General features: G+C 36.7%; 1 protein-coding gene across 2 annotated transcripts in view; it reads right to left on the bottom strand.

Annotated features, from left to right (window-relative positions):
- The window catches only part of Usp8 (Ubiquitin specific protease 8), a 78,159-nt gene that overhangs the window by 22,736 nt on the left and 32,099 nt on the right, over positions 1 to 23,324 (bottom strand). For both annotated transcript variants that reach the window (XM_083142839.1, XM_083142833.1), the window contains exons 6-11: positions 22,208 to 22,370; positions 16,761 to 16,908; positions 15,479 to 15,984; positions 13,645 to 13,865; positions 11,898 to 11,980; positions 7,608 to 7,699 (exon numbers count right to left, since the gene is read on the bottom strand). In XM_083142839.1, coding sequence (XP_082998965.1) covers positions 7,608 to 7,699; positions 11,898 to 11,980; positions 13,645 to 13,865; positions 15,479 to 15,984; positions 16,761 to 16,908; positions 22,208 to 22,370 — 1,213 coding nt within the window. The remainder of the gene's footprint in view (positions 1 to 7,607; positions 7,700 to 11,897; positions 11,981 to 13,644; positions 13,866 to 15,478; positions 15,985 to 16,760; positions 16,909 to 22,207; positions 22,371 to 23,324) is intronic.

The following is a 23,324-nucleotide window of genomic DNA, read 5'->3' as shown; positions in this document are numbered from 1 at the left end:
TTGCATTATGTGCCAGACATTCTCCATATTTCTGTTAAATTTCTTCAACCTTGTCAGTTAAGTGGAGTTGTCCGAGTGAACCATCCCAAGCAAGTGATCTTCTAGCCATAGTTGAAAAGAGGACTTTCTTAATTGTACTCCTTATCTGAGAAAAGTTTTTCAGATTTACTGAAGAGTTGTCAAAGTATTTAGATCAATCATCACAATTTAGCCTCTGCTTTCTCTTAGCCAAGAGATGTCACAGAACTACTTCAGAGACTTCGGAAGATTTCAGATAAAAGAGTTCAGTGAAATATTTCATACTGCTTCTGAAAAGTGCCAACAAACATTCAATTCTGAAATTACTAACAAACTAACTCTCTAGCCTTCTTAAACCCAAAGGTTCATGGCTGCAGCAACACAGGCCTTCCATCTTTCCCTATCTTGAGCAAGTTCTATATACTCTTTTCCATCCCTACCGATTTCCCTTAAGTCCATCTCAACGTTGTCCCTCCATCTTCGTCTTGGCCTTCCTACAGGTCTCTTACCATCATATTTACCAACAAGAATCCTGTAAACTCCTCTTTCCTCTCCCATTCGTGCCACATGGCCTGCCCACCTAAGTCTTCTTGATTTAATTATTCTAATAATATCTGGACATGAATACAAATTATGTAGTTCTAAATTATGTAACCTTCTCCACCCACCTGTCTCCTCATCCCTTTTTGGTCCAAAGATTTTCCTAAGGATCTTATTTTCAAATACTCTCAATTTATGTTCCTCTTTCAATGTAAGGGACCAAGTTTCACATCCATATAATACTACAGGCAAAATTACTGTTTTGTATATTTTAACTTTTAGTTTCTTAGATATTAAACGAGAAGACAAAAGTTCATGAAGAGAGAAGTAACATGCATTTCCTGAATTAGGCCTATTTTTTATTTCCTCTTTAATATAATTTTCATTTGTTAATATTACTCCAAAGTATTTGAATTTGGAAACTGGTTCAAACGAGTTATCAATAATTAGATTTTGATTATTACCTAACACTTGGATTCGGCCTGTAAGCATATATTTAGTTTTCTCTTTGTTAACTTCCAAACCTATCTCTTTAGCAGTTTTGAAAAATATTTTAGCATTATTCTTAATTGTATTTGTATCATCCCCCAGTAAGTCTACATCATCTGCATATGCTAACAACTGAGTCACACCGTTTAATTTTAGTCCTTCTTTAGTTTCTTTTACCTTCAAATCCGGGAACTTTTCTAACGTTGGAAGTGGCTCCGGTGCCCACTCAGCGTCGAATGACATGGGTACCTGGGGGGTAAAGGCAGTCAGGGGCATGATGCTGATCACATCACCCCCACTCACGACTGGATCAAGAAAGTGTGGGGCGTTACCCCCACACCCCCTATACGCCTTCATGGCGTAGTGCTAAGCACAGGGGAGCACTTTACCTTTTTTTTTACCTAATAGCATATTCTAAGGCAAAATTAAAGAGCAAAGGAGATAATGCATCTCCTTGTTTTAACCCATCATGAATTGTAAATTTGTCAGACATATTAATACCCACACAAATTTTACTTTCTGTTTCACTGGTGCATATTTTTATCATACTAACAAGCTTCTTAGGTATACCAAACTCTACTAATATATTATATAATTTATCTCTTTTGACCGAATCATATGCTTTTTTGAAATCAATGAATAGCTGATGGACATTTTGATTATATTCCCACTTTTTTCAAGTGTCTGTCTGATGTGAAAAATTTGATCCATAGTTGATCTGTTACGTTTAAATCCACATTGATAATCACCTATAATTTCATTAGCATATGATGTTAGTCTTGATAAAAGAATGTTAGACAATATTTTGTATGTTGTGGAGAGTAGAGAAATTCCACGGTAATTATTGCAGTTCATTTTATCACCTTTTTTAAAAATTTAAATTTTAAAAAATCTGAAATTACGATTCGAAGAATAACAAAACACAATAATAATAATAAACGAGATAACTATCAATGTATTAGTATAGAGGGTGACACACCATTAGCCTTGGGGGATGGGCACAGTTCCCCACCCTTCAAGGGAACATGTGCACAGTATCGCAAGAGTACCTTCATTTATTTTGTGTTGAGAGGCAGGAACAGCAGAGCATGTGCGAGTGAAGGGTAAAATGGAGAAAATTGAGCACAGTACTTTGTGAAAACGGAAATGACACTTTAGGGGACTCTGCTCCTTTATTTGCACTGTGTCAAAGTGGACTACCAAGTTCAAACATTGTCATGAGAGCTTAGATGATGACTCCTTTAGTGCAAGGCCAAATCAGCAACAACGGAACAAATTATTGAAAAGGTCTATGATATGGTGTTGGAAGACTGTTGTCTGAAGGTGCGTGAAATTGCTGAAGCTATAGGCATCTCAAGTGAATGGGTGTTCCATATTTTGATGGAAGAATTGGGGTTGAGAAAAATGTCTGCAAGATGGGTGCCACGTTTGTTAACAGTCAATCAAAAGCGAACTCAGATGTGAGTGTCCAATGAATGTCTAGCCCATTTTAAGAAGAACACAACAGATTTTGTGCGAAGATTCATAACTACAGATGAAACATGGATATACTACTACACTCCAGAAACAAAAGAACAATCAAAACAGTGGAAGCCTCATGATTACCCACCACCAAAGAAGGCGAAGAAGATCAAATAAGCTGGAAAAAACATGCCATCGATTTTTGGGAAGTTAAGGGTATCCTATTGATACATTATCTCCCAACTGGATCCATCATCAGTGGACATTACTATGCTAACTTTCTGGCGACAAATCTTCGTGCAATGAGACCAGGATTGAAGAAGAAGAAAATCATCATTCATCAGGACAATGCCTGCCCACCCATGTGTATTGTTGCAATGGCAAAAATAGCCCAATTAAAGTACGATTTTGCTGCCCCCCCCTTATTCGCCTGACCTGGCACCCTCAGATTTTCATCTCTTCCCACAGCTTAAAAAATTCCTTCGTGGAAAGTGATTTTCATCAGATGAAGACGTGAAAGAAGCAGTGAAGGACTATTTTGCAAGCATTGAGGAATCTGCATTTCGTGATGGGAGTCATGGTGCTGGAACATCACTGGATGAAGTGCATTGATCTCAAGGGAGACTATGTAGAAAAATAAAACCAAATTCAACAGGTAACTCTGTCTTTTCCTTTGTCATTCTTATAACTTTTCAAACGACCCTTGTAGAAAGATTTCTCAACATGCTGGAGCCAAGATCAGTCTGCTTGCTTCATCACTTTGTTACTGTTGAAATGCTGGCCTCTTAGCCAAGTTCCTGTAGTGTGCAAATCATGCAGGCAGCATGCAGATGTGCATTGTCTTGCAAAATGCCTTTAGTGATCAACAGGTCATTTTCTTGAGTGCATTATGCAAATCTTTCAGAACCTAGCAGTAGTAAACTTGATGATGGTTACACAACGGCAGAAAATCCATATGTATGATGCCACTTTTGTTCCAAAAAAAATTGTACACAGTTTTGCCTGCTGAAGAAATTGCTCAAAATGTTTTGGGAGTCCACATACTTCCACTGCTTTGATGTGGGTTTTGAACCCAGGGTGAAATGATGCACCTGAAGCAACATTTCCACGGGAGGAAGGCCACAACAGATGACAAAGTGAAATCTGCAGTTCATGAGTGGTGAAATATACAAGTCTCTGACTTCTACTGCAGCAGCATGGAAAAGTGCATTTCTAACTTGGGCAAGTGCCTCACCAAACTTGGCAATTATGTGGAAAAGTAGTGTATATCCTATCCTAACATAAAATGTAGAACACTTTTCCGTAAATTTAATGTGTTAACTCTCCCTTACATGCACATTTATGAATGCTTAATTTACATTAAGCAACATACGAGGGTGGTTCAGCATGCTCCGCCCCTGACATAGAAGGAACCCTCGTAGGAAAACCAAATCACTGTCACTTTTCAGCATAGTCCCCTGCAACATTAACACACTTTTCCAATCGGCCTTCCAGTGCTTCAATCCCAGCAGAAAAAAAATATTTTGGTTGGTCCTGTAACCAAGCATTCACAACATCCATAACCTCGGAATCACTGGCAAAATGTTTTGCACAAAGGTGTTTCTTCATGTTCGGGAACAGGTGGAAGTCACTGGGGACCAGATCTGGAGAATAAGGGGCATGAGGGACAATTTCAAACCCTGCTGCATGAATTGCAGCCACCGCAACTTGGGAGCTGTGGGCGGGAGCATTGTCACAATGGAACAACACACCACGGGCGAACATTCCGCGGTGTTTCTCCTTGATGGCAGTACGTAATTCTTCAATTAGGGTTGAAAAATAAACACCTGTGATTGTCTTTCCCTGTTGGAGATAATCTATCAAAAGGATTCCTTCTGCATCCCAGAACACAGATGCCATCACTCTGGCCTTTGATGGTTGAACCTTGAATTTCTTTGGGGGTGTTTCCATTGCATGCTTTGGCGTTTACTTTTGGGATCGAAGTGGTGAACCCACGTTTCATCCATTGTAACAAATCTCTTCAGAAACTTTGGCTTGTCAGCCTTTATTGTCCGCAACAGGTTCTGACTTGTCACACGACGTGTCCCCTTTTGGTTGACCGTCAGCATTCTCGGGACCCAATGTGCAGAGATTTTTTCCATTATCAAATGATGATGAAAAATTGAATGCACACTGCCAGTTGAGATGCCACATGTGTCTGCTATATGGCGGACAGTCACTCGCCGGTCTGCCAAAATCATGTCATGCACTTTTGTAATCATTTCTGCTGTGGTCACCGTTGCAGATGAGCCACCACCATGCTCATCTTCACAGGTCTGCCGACCACATTTAAATTCACGGCACCATCTCTTCACTGGATCATATGAGTTACTAGAGTCTCCAAGAGTTCCCACCATATCTGCATGGATGTCTTTCAGTGTTAGATTTTTCTTGAGTAAATATTTTATCACTGCTCGGACCTCAGATTTTTCCATTGTATCACATGTGGCTACATTTCTTACTGATCATCAACGTGTAACAAAGAGAGAAATGGTTGTAAATTCTTGAAACTTTGTGGATATTAGTCTAAAGAATGAACAATGTTACATATAAAATTACAGGTCTCTACTATCAATGGAAATGGGTCAGGGGCGGAGCATGCTGAACCACCCTCGTATTTCCAACTTTGCCACAAATGAGGAAATGCATGGGCTAAACAACAGAAATAAAGACAAACTTCACATCTAACACTGCCGGCTTAACTTAAGTACAAAAGGTCCCTTAAACTCATCCATTGACATCATTAACAAACTACCACAAGATGTGAGGAAACCAAAGTTGTTCATATTCAAGCACAAGATAAAATCCATGCTTCTGAAGCATGTTCTTTATTCTATAGCTGAATACATGGAAGCGACTCTTACATAAGACAAAATGTATATAACTTTATGTAACGTAGAATAATCAAATATTCTTCTTATAAATTTAAATGTCAAAGGAACCTGGATAATTAGTGTCACCTAGTAGTAGACTGTACTGTTCTATATCTTCTCATGTTATGCTTGTTTTTGTGATTTTGATGTAATACCGAAGTAAGGCCCAATTCTTGGTATTGTATTCTGTATTTGTATGTGTAAGATATATTAAAATACTATTGTAATGTATTGGCATGTCCTATATTACCATGTACAGTTATTTGTATGCACACAGTAGTCCTTGGATGCAAATAAACTAAACTAAACTAAACTAAACTGATTTCTTGCTCTGGTTAATACATTCAGAGAAAAAATAGGGAATGTTAATTACTGACTTTCCATTGCAACATCATCTTTCTAATGTGACGGACCACTATGCTTACAATTCTTATAACAATAAAATTTACTATGTTTAAAGATATTGCACAGATATTGACACTAAGTAAAAGGTAAAAAAAAAGTAAAGGTAAAGTGTTCCCCTGTGCTTAGCACCATGCCATGAAGGCGTATAGGGGGTGTGGGGGTAACGCCCCACACTTTCTTGATCCGGTCGTGAGTCGGGGTGATGTGATCAGCATCATGCCCCTGACCACCTTTACCCCCTAGGGTTTCCCCCAGGTACCCATGTTATTTGACGCTGGGTGGGCACCAGGGCCGCTTCCATCGTTAGAAAAGTTCCCGGATTTGAACCGGCCGGGGATCAAACCTAGCACCTTTAGCATTGTAGTCAGACGCGTTACCGACTGAGCCACCACAGCCACTATTATACTATTGACACTAAGACACTAAGTATACAAGATATAACCTACCATCCCAGAGGAACACAACAGCTACATTTCCAATACAATTAAAACAAGGACATATACAAATAAATACCGATTCCCTGCTATCTGCAAAAATTGTATCTTTATCAGCCTACCAATGTTGATGATTCACAGTCAATTTTTACAGAAGGTAATTTGTTTTAGTTTACGCTATTGATAAAGGCACATACTTTTGGTAAATAAAATAAAATGTCAGTGTTATAGCGGCGAAAAATCGGATCAAAAGCAGTTCGTAAAAATGAGATTTTGGTTTGAAAATTGTGAATATAATCCTAAATTTGATTTAAAAACTCCACTTATTACACAAAATAAACATATCTCTTCTAATAATACATTTATGTAGTTAACAGAGTATTAAGTTTATTCCTGTATAAAGGAGTCCATTTTTGCTTCTCAGATATTTACAGCAAAATGAATCAATTTTCTGTGAATCGCATAACTTGCAGGATAATTCGAAGTTCAGAGAGTGTCATGTCGGTAAATAAACAATAAATTTCATTTTTAAGAGTCTATTTCACATTTTATATTCACATAATATATATATATATATTATATATAGGATAAAAGGAAGGAGGGCCACAAGGGCTAAATAAAAAGTGAAAGAGGAGATGGGAAACACTCACCGGACAAAGAAAAAATTCAAATTTTCGTGATGGTATGTCACATCTTCAGGAGTAGAGAGACGTTGTAGAACTAAGTGACTAGAGGGAAGAGTAAGCATGACCTGCAGTTTTGCCAGGTCCCAAAGGAAAAAAAAGTGTTGCAGTTTTTTTTGTGGTACTGTCAACAATTTTTTTTCCTTTGGGACCTGGCAAAACTGCAGGTCATGCTTACTCTTCCCTCTAGTCACTTAGTTCTACAACGTCTCTCTACTCCTGAAGATGTTACATACCATCACGAAAATTTGAATTTTTTCTTGGTCCGGTGAGTGTTTCCTCTCCCCTCTTTCATTTTATATATATATATGCAAACATAAGTAGTGATTTTTAACCACATCTGTGCTATGCATAAAAAACTGAACAGTTAGAGGCTAATCCTTTACCTTTATTTGCAACAAACTGCATTCAACAGTGAACATTGAATGTAAAGATAATATGTGCATTCACAACTGACCACAGTGCCCTGTGACTGAACGAACTAACTGTTAGAAGAAATCCTCAGGCAAAGCAGCCAAGTTAATTGGTAAATAAATCTTTCTAAATGATGTCTCCAGGCAGATATACAGCACAACCAACATCTGGTTTTAATAGATATTTCCTTCACAAATAATATTGGTAGAGATTAATATATATATACACACACAAACATACAGGATCATTACCTGGGCTATATTTGGAGAAGAGTGAGACCTTTTCATTCCTGTTCCCGTGTCTGCTAGATCTGCTCTTAGTTTTGTATAATATGTTCCCTCACCTGAAAGTAATGCAAAGTAAATATAATAACAATAAATATAAATTGCATAAAAAATAATAAATAAACTACAGCACTATTCATGCAACGTGGAAAATTACTTTGTATGTAATGACTAGAGCCCGGCAAAATGCCTCTTTTTATCTACTGCATATATTGATAAACTTTTTCCGGATATACGTTTTTTATATTGTTTCAAATGTTTTAGAAGTCTTTTCATTTTGCCTATTTTGCCTATTTGGGACCCCACTGCCTATTTTTAATTATAATGCCTTTTTTTGCCTTTTTCAATGAAATTTAACAATTTCTTTTAAAAAAATGTGTAGGATAAATTATTTTTCTCCCAAAAAATGTTGTTGGCATTTATTTTTCTTCCGTTTATTATGTGAATAATTTTCGCCTTATTAAAGTAATATTGAACTCAGGTATGTTTCAACATTGCTGAAGGAGAAAAGTGTGAGAAAAAAGTATTTCATGCTGATTTAGGATATTGCCTTTCCGTTAACATTTCTTTGTGCATGATTGACTGATGAATACCTGTTGCAGAACACCTGCACAATTACGTGATCACGTCCAGCGTCCGTGTCCGGAGGTTATTGACAAGAAACAGCACTAATGCCCAAGGGCCTTTGCATGGATTCCAAAATCAAGTTCTCTATCTTTAGTTTAGTTCTGAACTTTGGAGGGAAAGGATCGTGTAGTTGTCATCATGGCGAAATTTAGTGTGCCATTAAGTGGTAAGTTACATGGTTACGTGTGTGAATTTGGTGAAAGCACATTTTCGACAGACGGTACTATTCTTCTCTGCAAGATATGTGAAAAAACAATCAACCATGAGAAAAAATACTTTATATTTCAGCATGTGTCAACAGCAAAACATAAATCTGCAGCTGCTAAAATGATCGGACAGAAGAAGATATCCCTAATTTCAACAGTGGGCACTTCATCCAACAGGCAATCTCAGTTTTCTCTTGAACTGTGCAAAGCTTTCATGGAAGCAGGAATACCTTTCTGGAAAGTGGAAAACAAGTCACTGAGGAAATTCCAAGAAGAAATACACTACAGAAACGGTGCCGTCGGAATCTACGCTGCAGAAAACATATTTAAGCGTCTGCTACAAAGAATCTCTGCAAAGAATTTGTGCTGAAGTTGGTGGAAAAAAGATCTGGACTTCAATAGATGACGCTATGGGACGCTACATAGCCAACGTCATCATAGGAACTATGGAACCAACATGCGGAGAATCCTCGTCATTTCTTCTCACGTCAGAACAACTAGAGAGCCAATGGTTCGTCAATAGCTCAGTTATTCTCAAATTCCCTACTTCTGCTCTGGCCAGATGGTGTACATCATGATGATGTGTTACTTTTTATCAGTGATGCAGCTCCCTATATGAAGAAGGCTGCCAGAGCATTGAAAATTCTCTTCCCGAACTTGCTACATATCACATGTGTAGCCCACGCAATGCACAGAATCGCCGAAGAAGTTAGAGTGTTGCACCCAGAAGAGGACAGGTTGATTTCGAACACAAAGAAGATATTTCTGAAATCTCCCTCTCAAACCCGAAAATTTCAGGAAGTTGCGCCTGAGCTTAGTTTACCTCCGGAACCAGTCTTGACGAGATGGGGAACCTGGATATCAGCAGCTATATATTATGCTAACAACCTTGAAAAAATCAGTGAGGTGATCGATGCTCTTCCAGAAAATGAAGCGGCTTCGATTCGTGAAGTGAAAAAACTCCTGTGCTATTCAGAACTCAAGAATGAACTGTTGTTTATTTTTACACATTACGGTGCATTGCCAGAGACAATTACAAAGCTAGAAAAAAGAGGCGAGACTCTTATAGCATCCATGAAAATCTTTGAGGAATCTATGCAGCAGATGATGGAAGTGCCAGGAGAAAAGGGGTCAGCTGTTGCGGAAAAGTGCAAACGGGTAGCTAGTGCAAATGAGGACCTGAAACAATTAAAAACAATTTGTGATATTCTAAAAGGTGAAAATGCTGTTACCGAAATGAGTCCAGCTACATTAGCTTGTTTTATGTATGCTCCAATAACTTCTATCGAAGTAGAAAGATCATTTTCTATTATGAAAAACATTCTCTCCGACAGACGACTATCAATGAATGTTGAGAACTTAAAAAAACACCTTGTAGTTATGAGCAATCAAGACGGAGAAAATTGAAATGCTCTTCCCAATGTAGATTTTAACATTTTGCCAGAGATTATAGATAAAAGTAAGCAACTTCCAAATGTGCCTTTTTTTCATTTTTAGTGCCTATTTTCCACATTATAAGTGCCTTTTTGCCTGCCTATTTTAACGAAAATAAATGCCTGAACTTCCGGGCTCTAGTAATGACAGATTGATTTGAATTTTTTTCTTCTCTTTTCTGCCACTTTTGGCTAATTGTGAAGATGAGGTTGTGTGATGATATGTTGAAATTGAAGGGATGTTCACAAAGAACACCCATGCCTAGACCAGGATCCCAACCCGGGATCCTTGGTATCATAGCATGCAGTGATAAACCCCTCCATCATGGAGGTCGGCTGTATGTAATGTGTGTTTGGGCGTGTTGATGCACGCAACTCATTACATTACTGTGGACAGCCTTGTTGTGACAATACTTTCTGCCCCTTCAACTTCTCAGTGGTGGCTGATTAAGATGGGCTACTGTGCTATAGCATGTAATATGTAAAAGAAAGATGCATTTCCTAATTTAAACTAGGTAAATTCAAGTTTAACTTTCAATTAATTCCGTATTTAGACTCAATACCTTTTAAACAAACACTACATATTCCTAGTGCTCTTTTGAAGTTTCCAGGCTACTGATAGCATAACATAGTTCAGCAAGCATGCGGAGGGATATTTTCCTAAGATCTTCACTGGGAAAGCACCTTTGTATCACAGGACACAGCCCATGGTTAGGAGAAACTTTCAGAAATTGCATCGATTGTAGAGAAATCTTTTCCATGTGTCTAACGGGTATTAGGATGTGACTCATGTATCCATGTGCAATCAAATTTGAATCTAAACATGCTGCAATTCAGAGGCTATAGCTTTCGCACATGCGCTACGTAGGCACCACCTTCTGATATCTACTTCTTACTTTTTATCAAGGAGGTCTAAATTTCTTTTAAAGTTCACATTACGTAAAATACCCTAATTCAGATAGCAAGATTTGAACGACTGTAGCATGTTTCCTTGAAAAGTCATGGCCTGTCATTGATTTTACCTTTACAACAGTTACAATCTGCCTTCTTAATGTAAATATAAAAATTTACCTTTCTTGTTCCACCTCCTGAAGTGTATATATATCATGAACTATCATATAAAAATTCTCCAATACAAAATTCAGATACATATCCATACTCCAAGGAAATTATTTTTAATATAATTTTGTTTTACAGAAACAATATTGTCATGGACACTAATTAAACATATGCATATACAGGAGGTGCCAAAAAAATGTATACACACTTTGAATGATTATAACATAAGTGTTTATTAAGACAAAGTTGATTTTCAAAATTTAAAATATGAATGCAGACATGAATATGTTTTCCTTGTCAATGTTTTTTCTAAACTGATGACTGTTCTGGTGCAGGGAGTGCTAGAAACGTGAAGTGAAATCGCTAACATCAAGAATAATTTCTTTCGGAATAATTATGTATTCTCATTTAATCACTGCCTTCAATTCATCAACTTTGCCGATTTTGTACCGTAAACGTTTTCTTTTATGAATTCCTGTAAAAAAAATAATTTTATCTAATCCATTGTTTCAATGACTAAGTAACTGGCTGGGTTAACATAGGCTCAAAATAAACATCCAATTTTAAACTAACTGCTTTAAGTCACCAAAAATTGAAAGGCATTTTAATACATCTGTTTGCAAGTAAACATTGAAAGTTCTTACTTTGTACAAAGAAGTAAATTTATATATTTTTTTCAATATTTGTGTTACCTGAGACACATTAAAATTACAGTGGAATCCCGTTTTTACGTTCCTGGGTACTTTACTGTATTATACATTTAATCTTGATGGTTGCAAATAGCAAAATGTTATAAAATTTTCCTACATTTTACATTTTCCAGCATTTTAATTTTTTTTTTTTTTGCTGAAAAATGTAAAATCGAGGTACCATTCTATTAATATTAATGAGAGAACTATATCAGAGTTTGAACATGTAAAAAAAATACTCACCTATCCTTTGTTCTTGCCTTTGCCTCACTTCCTCTATTTCTCTCTTCTTCCTCTGTTCTTCTTGCCTTTCCTTTTGTATCCTCCTAGAAAAGAAAGTTTCCACACATTGAAAAAAAATACACAGAGGATAGGTTATGATCTATGTGTATATCCTATGCCCAGATAAGTACAGGAAATTAAAATATTCTTTGAAAGCAACATACAAGGGTCATTCAACGTTGACAAACATTTGTGGATACAAAAGTGGTAAATAGCTGGAGAACGATAAAACTGCCAGAGGATGTACCTTCATCCTTCGTGAGTTGTGTGTATTCGCCCCTATGTAGTTGGCACATGCGCAGTAGTGTTAGCAAAAATGGTGGCAAGTAATGTGTCTGTAGCTGTGGAACAGCGGTGTATGATCAAATTCCTTGTGAAGGAGAACCTGAAGCCAGTTGAGAAGATTGCAAGCACAGTATGGGAAACAAACAATGTCACAGGAAAGTGTACGAATGATGTCAACAGTTTGGCAAAGAACTCTAGTTGCTGACAAATGAACCGCATAGACACATTTGTCCGACTGGGAAAGGGTCGTGATTAATGAGCAGTATTCCTGCACATTGATGAAGGGTGCCGTTTGCAAGAAAAGACCTTTGACAGCAGTCAACTTTCTTCTACGTCAAAAGACTCGCGGATCTGACATGATGCCTGGATGCTCAGGGGGATTTCTTTGAAAAACTCACATAGTTTGGTGCTTGTAGGACTTTCCAATTTTTTTCTAGAAAGTAAAGTCTTGGTCAACCTTGAACGACCCTTGTAGATCATCATCATAGGTGCTTAGTTGTTGTTGACTCGTACTGTATGGAATTAGACTTTTAACCATTGTTGTAATGTAGTTGTATTCTGACATTTTGGAGCCAGAAAAGTCTCTGAAACACTAGAACATGGACCCCTACAAAATATAACCTAAAATCCTATGCTCAAACATCGTAAAAAAAAAAGAAGCAAATCCTACCAATATGCAAACAACTAATATAATAAAATAAAAAAATATCCACAAAGTTACAAAAAAGTAGTTCAAGTCTAATGCCATACAGTATGAGAACAGTTTAATTAACAGAAGTGTTTGTACCAAAAACATCAAATTGGATTCTCTTAAAATATCAAAATTCTATCTAGCACTGATGTCCCACTTTCAAGTCCACGTAAAGCAATGTATTGAATTGATTGATTTGGTTTATTTTACTTAACTTTTCTGCCACTTTTGGTTAATCGTGAAGATGGGGATGAGTGATGATATGATAAAGTTGAAGGGACACTTACTAAGAACACTTACACCCAGGATGGGATCCAAACCTGGGACCCCAGGCACATCAATCATAGCATGATGTGCTAACCACTCTGCCACGGAGGCTGGCACAATGTACCGTATTTGCGGGCACTGAATTTGTAATTAATTTCCAGTATTTCAAATATAAAGTAGTATGTATGTCTACTTTCAACAAATAACTTACCTAATCTAACTAGGAAAGAATATATTTTAATCTTCCTTGTCACACACTGCAAGAAAATCGACCAAATCAGAGCAGAGAAGATTTCCAGAAATGAATGTAATCAAAAACTGAGTATCGGCGTATAAGATACTGTTTTTCAGACCTATTTTAAAGGGGAAAAAGTACATCTTATAAGCCGGCAAATATGGCATATCCTATATTCGTAAATAAATTAGCTTATTGTCTGTCTACAATTTATACTGAATGCAACTTACTCCATTTCCTGTCTTTGGTCTTTATTTTTTCTGTTGTTCATGATTGTCTCACGCTCCTTCTCTATTTTCTTCCTTTCTTCTTCCTTAGTCTTGATTATATCCTGAAGTCTTCGTTCTTCTATCACCAGGTTTTTCTCTGGAGTTGGAGGGGTTTTAGATTGTGCCAGCTCTTTGTTTCTATACTCTTCAAGCTCCTTCTTGAGTAACTCATTCTCTTTATCCTGGAAAATATATAAGATTTGTAACACCGTTCAAGCACAGAGTTGGGATAAATCAAATGTTTAGAAGTGAATACATGTGTCTACTTTTTGTGCATTGAGCGTATACAAAAAAATATGGAAGCAGTATATTGTTAAAATTACAGAGAATTTATGGACTTTGCTTCAATTTTCTTGCACAAAGAAATTAAACTTTAGAAAGTGAGTGAACACTTGGATGTGCATTAACATTATTATAATAATAAAGAAAACAATAATATCGCATGACACAAGCCCTTGAAGGCCAGGGCCTACCTACCGACTGCCAACCTCACTTTCATATGTGTCAGCAAAGGTGGGTGATCAACCAACCAGTTAAGGGATGAAGATGTAGTAAGAATGTCACATGTTGAAATTATATCCAACACATGCAACAGGTACAATGTATGAAGTTATTGTTACTTCGAAGTTATGATAAAAGAAATACAGTATATCTGCCATGTGTTCATACTTTTCTCTGGTCAGATCAGACCCAATGAGATGAACATACATCAGCCAACGAAAATTCGATGACAGGCCTTGGATCTTTAGGAGTTGTTGCAACATGGACTTTCTTTTCATTTTGATTATTTCACATTGCCTCTTTGCCTCTTTAGGCTAACTACGAATATGGATATGAACAATGATTGGATGGAATTGATAAAGAAAGTCTCACAAAGGAACATCATGTCAGGATTCAAACCTGGGACCATGCTGAGATCGTGTGCCCTATTCTCACTCTACTTGACCACTGAGGCATCTGGCCAATACAGCGTTGAATTGAGAATAGATAGTTTCAATTTTTTTTTTAAAGGAAGCATCGAAATACTCTTTTAAGATATACTTTACACTCTTACTATGCATTTGGCATGCATGTACACTTCACATACAAAATTGAACAACCATGAATATATTGCAGAAATATGATAGACTTGGCCATGAGAGACCAAGATTTCTCCAGATATTTGAAGAGAAATTTCCATGCTATTTTGTAGTGTTTTAACTTAATTCAACTCAGTTTACAGTACATTTTTAGAGTGGAAACAATCAACAACTGGCTACAGTTAATAGGAAAAAAAAAGCATTTCTTTCATTTGATTTTGTTTATTTTACGTCATTTCTCTGTCACTTTTGGCTACTAATGATGATTTAGCATTCCATTTTACATGTAGCACCTGTTCTAGAAAATTAGTGCTTACAAATATGTAAGAAATCCACATTCAGACCATGCATTCAGGTAATTTACAAAGACTTCTTTAGTCATAGGTTGATATTCCCCATCTTTCCAAGGGTTTCCAGTGAACCCTGAATAATAACAGTGATTTGAACCTGAACACAACTGTATTAGCAAATAAAAACAGTTGGAACCTTCAAAAACAATAAAAATTTTAACTGAAAAAAAATTGTGGAAATAAATATAAAAACCACAGCAAATAAAAAAAATATCAGTTTTACAACTAATTTGGAAGATACATCCAACTGTGGCTTGAATTCACACTGAAATTCTGCCTTACCTTCCCCTTCACATAAAAAAATTCCCAAAGTTATTGCTATTTCAAAAATTCCTGGTGCCAGTGCAAGCAATAATATCAACTTACCTTTTGCTGCTGCTTTTCCTGAAGGTCTATAATCTTCCGAATCAGTTCTTCTTCCTTCTCCTGCAGTTGCATTCTCATTTCCTCCTCTGCTTCTTTCTCTTTCTCTATGCGAAGAATTTCCCAGTCCTTTTCAGCATTCAACCTTTGTCTTTCAAGCTCCACAGAGTTATCCGCGACAACTTCCTTTGCTTTTAAAATGTCTTCGATAGCTTTCGCACGCTCCTCGTACGTTAAAACTGCCTTTGCTTTTAAGCTTCTGTCCACAACGGGCATGTAATTTGAACTCCTATTGTTATCCCCGTCACTACCAAAGTGATTCGCCATGTCTGAACTACTGAAATGGTCTTCGGAGATAGAAGTGCGAGGCTTTATTGATCTGTTCACACTCGGTGTATGTACAAGGGATGAAATATCTGGATACTGACTCTGCTCAATCCTTTGCATTGCACTCAAGAGACTAGACTCATCGTTCGTGTTTTCATTTAGTACTGGGTACTCAATGTCATCTGTAAAATATACATTATAATTATCAATTCAAAATTTAATTCAGACAATATTAACTTGTGAGACTGCATTAAAATATAAAAGTCACAAGGTATAACGGCTCTTGTTAATAATAGTAACAACGGATACATTGTCTTGTAATTCGAGTATGTAATACCTTTAGAGGTATACTAATGAACAAAAAAGACAGAACTGAAATATAGTGTATAGTTTCTTAGGAAATGGCACATTAATTATGCCACGTAGTCTGGGCAAATTTCGAAAATTGGCCCTTTGCCTTCCACGCCCATGAACGATGATTAAATTAAAACACAAACGAATGTCAATGCCCTGGCGAGAACTGAAGAACCTTACAAAGTAAGATCATGTGTTTCACATATATCTACTGTATACCTACTTTAAAGAAGTCATAATTACCTCCAATGTAATTATATTAACCACACAGGAATTAATTGCATATATTATCAAATTATCTTGTATTTGTAATTTGTTATTTTAGGCCATTTTTCACTAATTGCATGATGGGGATGATTGATGGTTAGATGAAACTGATGAAGGGACACTCACAAAGAATACCCATGCACACTCCAGGACTTGAACCTGGGAACTTTGATGGTAAGATCTTATGTTGACCACTTAATATGCTCACCCACAGAGTTGGCATCAAATTCCCTTGAATTTTGAGATACGTATCTGACTGGCATAGCATCAATACTTTTGATAGTTGTTACGGGAATCAAAAACTTAAAAAAAAACAATTAGGCTTGATAATACATACTTAGAAGATCATCCAAACAAGGACCGTTATCTCCAAAAGGCGAAATTACATTTGGATTGGATGAATATGGAGGATAAGTCAGCAACCAATCTTCATATCCTCCTTCCAACAGCAATGGTTCTCTCTTATAAATTATTCCTGGATCCCACTACAAATACATAAGGAAACAAAACTTTTCAATTATATTTTATTCTATGGACTTCATTTCAGCCATGGCACATGCATGCATGCATAGTTTGTATTGAATAATACATTTTTACTGAAAAGAACATAAACATTATAGATTGTTGCATTTCATGACACAACACACTCCCTGCATCATACATTTACTTGTAAATTTAAGGATTTATAAATAAATATTAAGTAAGGAGATCCAGAGGTGTAACAATAAAAAGTGCTTATGTTATTCAGGTATTTTTCTCTTTTATTAAGGAAGCAGGTTAACGGCTCCAAAGGCGGAAGAAGATGGATGGTCATCTCAACGGCTGAGGAGGCGGAGGAACCTAGAGGAGTAATACCTCTATAAAAAACCTTGGTCCATCTGGCTCCGGATGGTAGCACCTTGTAAGGGCCCCTTGCCAGGGTTACGGTGAAGACCTCAACGACATATGTGGCGGAGAAGGAGACCTTAGGAACGGCAGAGATGGCGGAAGAGGCAACCCACCCTCTTGGGAGAAGAGGGAAACCACTGCCTTGTGGAGAAGGGGAACTTCAAAGGCTAAGGGAGTAAACCCCGAAAGAAAATCCTGGTCCCCCAGGTTGGGGGTTGGAGTGTGAGACTTTAACTCTACCCGTAAAACGTAGAGCAGAACAGCTAAGAACAGCTAAGCTATGCTCACTGCAAGCCCAGAGGCAGAAAGGAGGCAGCCCCTCCACTGGGCTAAAATGCTGTAGGCCAATCCCCTGAACATTTGAACCTACAATGATTAAAAGAAGAACAAGAGAGCAAGCCGGATAGATCACGACGACGACGACGACGAATTGGCGAGGATATGGCTCAGTGAATGTTGGAACATGGAATGTAAGGGGTCTAAATGGGAAAGAATGTGAATTAGTAAGAGAGATAAAGGAAACAAAAGTGAAATACCTTGCAGTTACAGAAACAAAGAAGAAAGGTAAAAGAATTGAAGAACTTGATGAAAACTTTCTTCTATTCTACAGTGGAGTACCAAAACAAGAAAGAGCAAGATCAGGAGTGGCATGTATGATACATAAAGATAGAAAGGAAAATGTCAAGGGATGGAAATTTATAAATGAGAGAATAATGACAGTAGACATTTTAGAGCAGAAAGAATTAACTCTAGTGATTGTATATGCCCCTAACGAGAATGAAACTTCAAACAACAAAGATCAGTTTTATGAAATACTACAAAGAACTATTGAAGACATAGATAAAGAAGTTATTATCCTAGGAGATATGAATGCCAGAGTGGGAAATAAAACTGATCGATGGGGAAAAGTAATAGGAAAGTATGGAGAAGAAGTTATAAATAACAATGGAGAGAGACTATTGGAACTCAGCATAATAAATGATCTGATTATCACCAACACTATGTATATACATAAAGACATACACAAATATACTAGAGAAGAACCAAGTAGAAATGAAAAATCTATAATAGATTACATCATTGTGCGGAGAGATATGAAAAAGTTCATAAGAGATGCAAGAGTTAAAAGAGGGCCAGAAGTAAACACTGGTCATAAACTTCTCATATTAGATATGACCATAGGGCTAAAAGTAAGACATCAAGGATGAATAGAAGGAAGAAAACGATAAATTACAACATACGAGAGAAGATAAAGGTATACAAGTTGAAAGAGAAAAATGTTCAAGAAGAATTTAGAAAGAAAGTGAAAGAAGAACTAGCGAATGAGCATGTAGAAGAAAGAGAAGAGGACTTAGAAAAAATCTGGAGTAAATGGAAAGGGGCAATAATATCTGAAGCTGAACAAGTATGTGGAACATATAGAGTAGGAAGCAAGAAGAAGATAACAAATTGGTGGAATCCAGAAATAGAAGCAGAGGTAAAAGATAAGAAAGAAAAATGGAAGAAATACCTGTCTGTGGGTACTCTGGAGGCATTTGAAGAATATAGAAAGCAGAGGGATAAAGTGAAGAAAGTGGTTCAAGAGGCAAAGAAAGAAATGTGGGAGCAATTTGGAAGAAATATGGAGCAAAATCGTAAGGAAAATCAAAAACCTTTTTACAAAGTTTTGAATGATTGATTGATTTAGTTTATTTTACTTCGCGTTTTGTGCCTCTTGGCTAATTTGCGAAGATGGGGATGAGTGATGAAATGATGAAATTGATGAATGGACATTCACAAACAACCAAGCCCGACCGGGATTCGAACCCGGGACCCTTGGCGTCGCAGCGCGATGTGCTAACCACTCGGCCACAGGGCCGGGCACAAAGTTTTGAAGAACATGAGGAAACAAAGTTAAAATACAAAACCGTAATTTTGCCTGTAGTATTATATGGGTGTGAAACTTGGTCCCTTACATTGAAAGAGGAACATAAATTGAGAGTATTTGAAAATAGGATCCTTAGGAAAATATTTGGACCTAAAAGGGATGAGGAGACAGGTGAGTGGAGAAGGTTACATAATTTAGAACTACATAATTTGTATTCATGTCCAGACATTATTAGAATAATTAAATCAAGAAGACTTAGGTGGGCAGGCCATGTGGCACGAATGGGAGAGGAAAGAGGAGTTTTCAGGATTCTTGTTGGTAAATATGATGGTAAGAGACCAGTAGGAAGGCCAAGACGAAGATGGAGGGACAACGTCGAGATGGACCTAAGGGAAATCGGTAGGGATGGAAAAGAGTATATAGATCTTGCTCAAGATAGGGACAGATGGAAGGCCTGTGTTGCTGCAGCCATGAACCTTCGGGTTTAAGAAGGCTAGAGAGTTAGTTAGTTAGTTAGTTATGAGGAAACAAAAAGATTGCCCTTTAAAATTTATATACGATGAAAATAAGAAATTATTAACAAATTCTGAAGAAATAATGAAAAGATGGAAAAACTACTTCCAAAAATTGTTAAGTGAAAACGAAAGAAACGTACCAAATGAAGAGGAGGAGGAGGAGGAGGAGAGAAGACCTGAAGAACCAGATATACTAGATGTAGAACAAGAAGTAATCACACGGGAAGAGTTAAAGAAAGCTATTAGTAGAATGAAACTAGGAAAGGCAGCTGGTCATGATGGCATTGCACCAGAAATGATCAAGTATATGGGAAAGGAAGGAGAAGATTTGCTGCTCAGAATAATAAATGTGGCATGGAAGGAAAAGAAGATAGTGAAAGATTGGGAAATATCAATACTAATACCAATATATAAGAAAGGAGATAACAGGGAATGCGGAAATCACAGAGGTATTTCACTACTCAGTGTGCCTGGCAAAGTCTATTCAAGAATTTTGGAAACTAGACTAAGACATGAAATAGAGGATAAATTAGAGGAGACACAAAGTGGATTCAGACCAGGTAGAGGTGTCCAAGATCACATATTTACAATAAGGCAAATAATAGAGAAAGTTATAGAATACAATAGAGAATTATACCTATGCTTTATAGATTTGGAAAATGCTTTCGATAGGGTGCCATGGCAAGAGCTATGGAAAACCCTAAAGAAAAACAATGTAAACAAAGAATTAGTAGAAGCAATACAAAGTTTCTACAGAACAAATAGATGTTATGTCAGAACTGGCAATAACAGATCAGAGGAATTCATAACATCAACAGGAGTAAGACAAGGTGATATTTTATCCCCATACTTGTTTATCATTCTAATGGATGATGTTCTGAAAGAAATAAAACTAAAGATGAGAAAATTCAAAGTAGGAAATTGGAAACTGAAAACTGTAACTGTATCTGAACTTTTATATGCAGATGATATTGTATTGTTTGCAAATTCACAAGCAAACCTACAAAGAAATTTAGAAATAATAAATCGTAATATGTCAAAGAAACATATGAAAATAAACAAAGATAAAACAACTGTGTTAAGGATAGGGAGAATAGAAAAACCCTGCATAAGAAGCCTTGAAGATTCAGAGCTAAAACAAGTACAAAGTTTTAAGTATCTAGGTGTTACAATCAATAGTAATGGAAAAATAGATGAAGAATTAAACACTCGAATAAAGAATACAAACAGATTATATTATGCCATAAACAAAGGATTTTTAGGGAAAAAGGAAACAAGCCAAAAAACAAAAATGATTGTGTACAAATCAATGAAAAACAAAAACAAAACTTACAAACAGTAGAAATGAAATATTTGAGGAGAACAGTGGGAAAGACCAGAAGGGACAAAATCAGAAATCAAACAATCAGAATAACATTAAACACAAAACCAATATATCAGGATGTTGAGCAAGCACAACTCAGATGGTTTGGACACCTCAGCAGAATGCCTGAACATTGAATACCTAAACAGGTATGGGAAGCAAGAATGGGAGGATTGGATGCAAAGAGACCGAAAGGAAGACCACGTAGGACATGGAATGAGGGAACGAAGGATATCCTGAGCAGGAGGAACATCACGTGGAGTGAAGGAAGGAAGTTGGCAGAAGATCGTGACAGATGGCGAGCTCTCTACAAAACCTCGACACCAATCGGTAGAAGAGGATTAGAATAAGTAAGTAAGTAAGTAAGTATTAAGGAAGCAAAATCACCCTGCACTAATTTCCATATAAATTATCATTAAACACCTAATGTGACACACGTCACATGGAATGTTTTTGATTTTGGGAACATATTCAAGTAATGTTCAGAGATAGACATTTTGAGTGCTACATGAACCTTGGGGTATCTCATTAGTAAAAGTTTAATTTCATTCTTGCTATATTTGAGGGGGGAGGGGGAGATTTTAAATTTCCCACAGAAAACAAGCCCGGTTTTTACATTCGAAAACATGTTTCTCTCTGAAAGAATCAGCACAAAATGTGCAATTCTTCACACAAGAATGGAACACATAATGCAGGCAATAATTTTGAATGCTCTTGTACCAGCATTGCCTACGTGGGGGCTTGACAAAAATAAAAATTTCGAAGAAAGAAAAAATAATTTTTTACTTTGATCGTCGTCTTCTTGCTAAATGAAAATATGTTTTGTTCTTTTTGCCCTTATGATGTCACCATCCGGATGGTGAACACCTCTGTATTATATAACGGCTCCTCTGCTTCCCTTCTCCCCCACCCTGCAGCAGTAAGGTTTGTGATTCCGACTTTTGCACTGTATATTACATAACATCATGTTTCTAGAAATAAATAATGTTCAGATAGTGTAAATGTGGAACAGAACATTACTGCAATAATTTGATGTAATGATATTTATGAAATTGCAAAACCTTTGCCCTTTGGTCAGAAATTCCATTAACACCAAATTTGTCTACCTTTACATTTATACAAAAATAAAGCCCTGGAAAAAAAATATTTACCTTCAACAAAATGTTTTTCAGAAGGAAGACTTTTGAAGTTGTTGAGAATGTTTCCTTTCTGGTTCTCCAATCAAACAACACTAACAGGTCAAAGGTTTGTCTGATCTTCCATTTTTCTTTTGCTTCATGTTGCAGTTCTTTTTCTATACCAGCTGCACTTGTTCTGTTTAGAGAGAGAGAAAAATATAACACCACAAAGCTCTAATTGCAGATTAATCACTGGCATTTATTCCTTTGATATATGAAGGGCTTGGTTGTAAAACATGGTAAGTGACAATTTGGTTATTTCTGAGTTCATTAAGAAAAAAGGTTATTAGAAGCTATATTGTACATAAATTATTTTTGTGTTGTGTTTACAAATTTCAGAAGGCTTCACTGAGTCCAATGCAAATTGTGTGACATGGCAATTTCACTCGAAAATAGAAGGATGGCACATTTTAATTTGTAACTCAAAAATGATCAAAATGTCACCATGTTTAGGTGATAGACATGGTGGCATATATCGGTGAAAAGACGAGAACGTCCAGCAGACAGATACCATGTGTTGTTGCATTCCAAGGCCGTGTCGCGTCTATCACCTATTGTCTAATATAACATCATTCCAAACTTTTTTCAGGAGTGTGTATATATATATATATATATAAAAAGTAGTAGTATCTCTACTACTTTTTGATGTACAGTGAAAAATTACATAAACTAGATAAATTTACTTATATGCAGGTGTGGGTGGGCTGTATAATAATAAATAAATGAAATTTAAAAAAATAGAATGTATAAATTTCACATAAACTTAATGTTTTTCTTTTCTATTCTGAAACATCTCACACAAGGGGGGTGTTAACAGATGAGACCGACATCCCTCTCCCTGCTATAAGCCTGATAGCCAGCTGGGATTCAAAGCAAAAGTTTCACATGTGGGAGAATGTATCAAGCCCTTTACTGACACAGCCACCTAGCCAACATGGCAGCAGTAACAGAAATATCAAATACAATAACAATAAAATTGACTGCACCTTTCCATGCTCTCATAAGAGCGTCAAGCTGTTTTTATCCAGGATGTTACCCAAACCATAAAAATCAGCATATATATTCATTATGACCATCCACATTTATACTT

This window comes from Lepisma saccharinum, chromosome 1 (genome assembly GCF_977018435.1).
Source record: "Lepisma saccharinum chromosome 1, izLepSacc3.1, whole genome shotgun sequence".
NCBI classification, from domain to species: Eukaryota; Metazoa; Arthropoda; class Insecta; order Zygentoma; family Lepismatidae; genus Lepisma; species Lepisma saccharinum.
The sequence above is the reverse complement of the archived record's forward strand: the minus strand, read 5'-3'. Positions and strand labels throughout refer to the sequence as shown.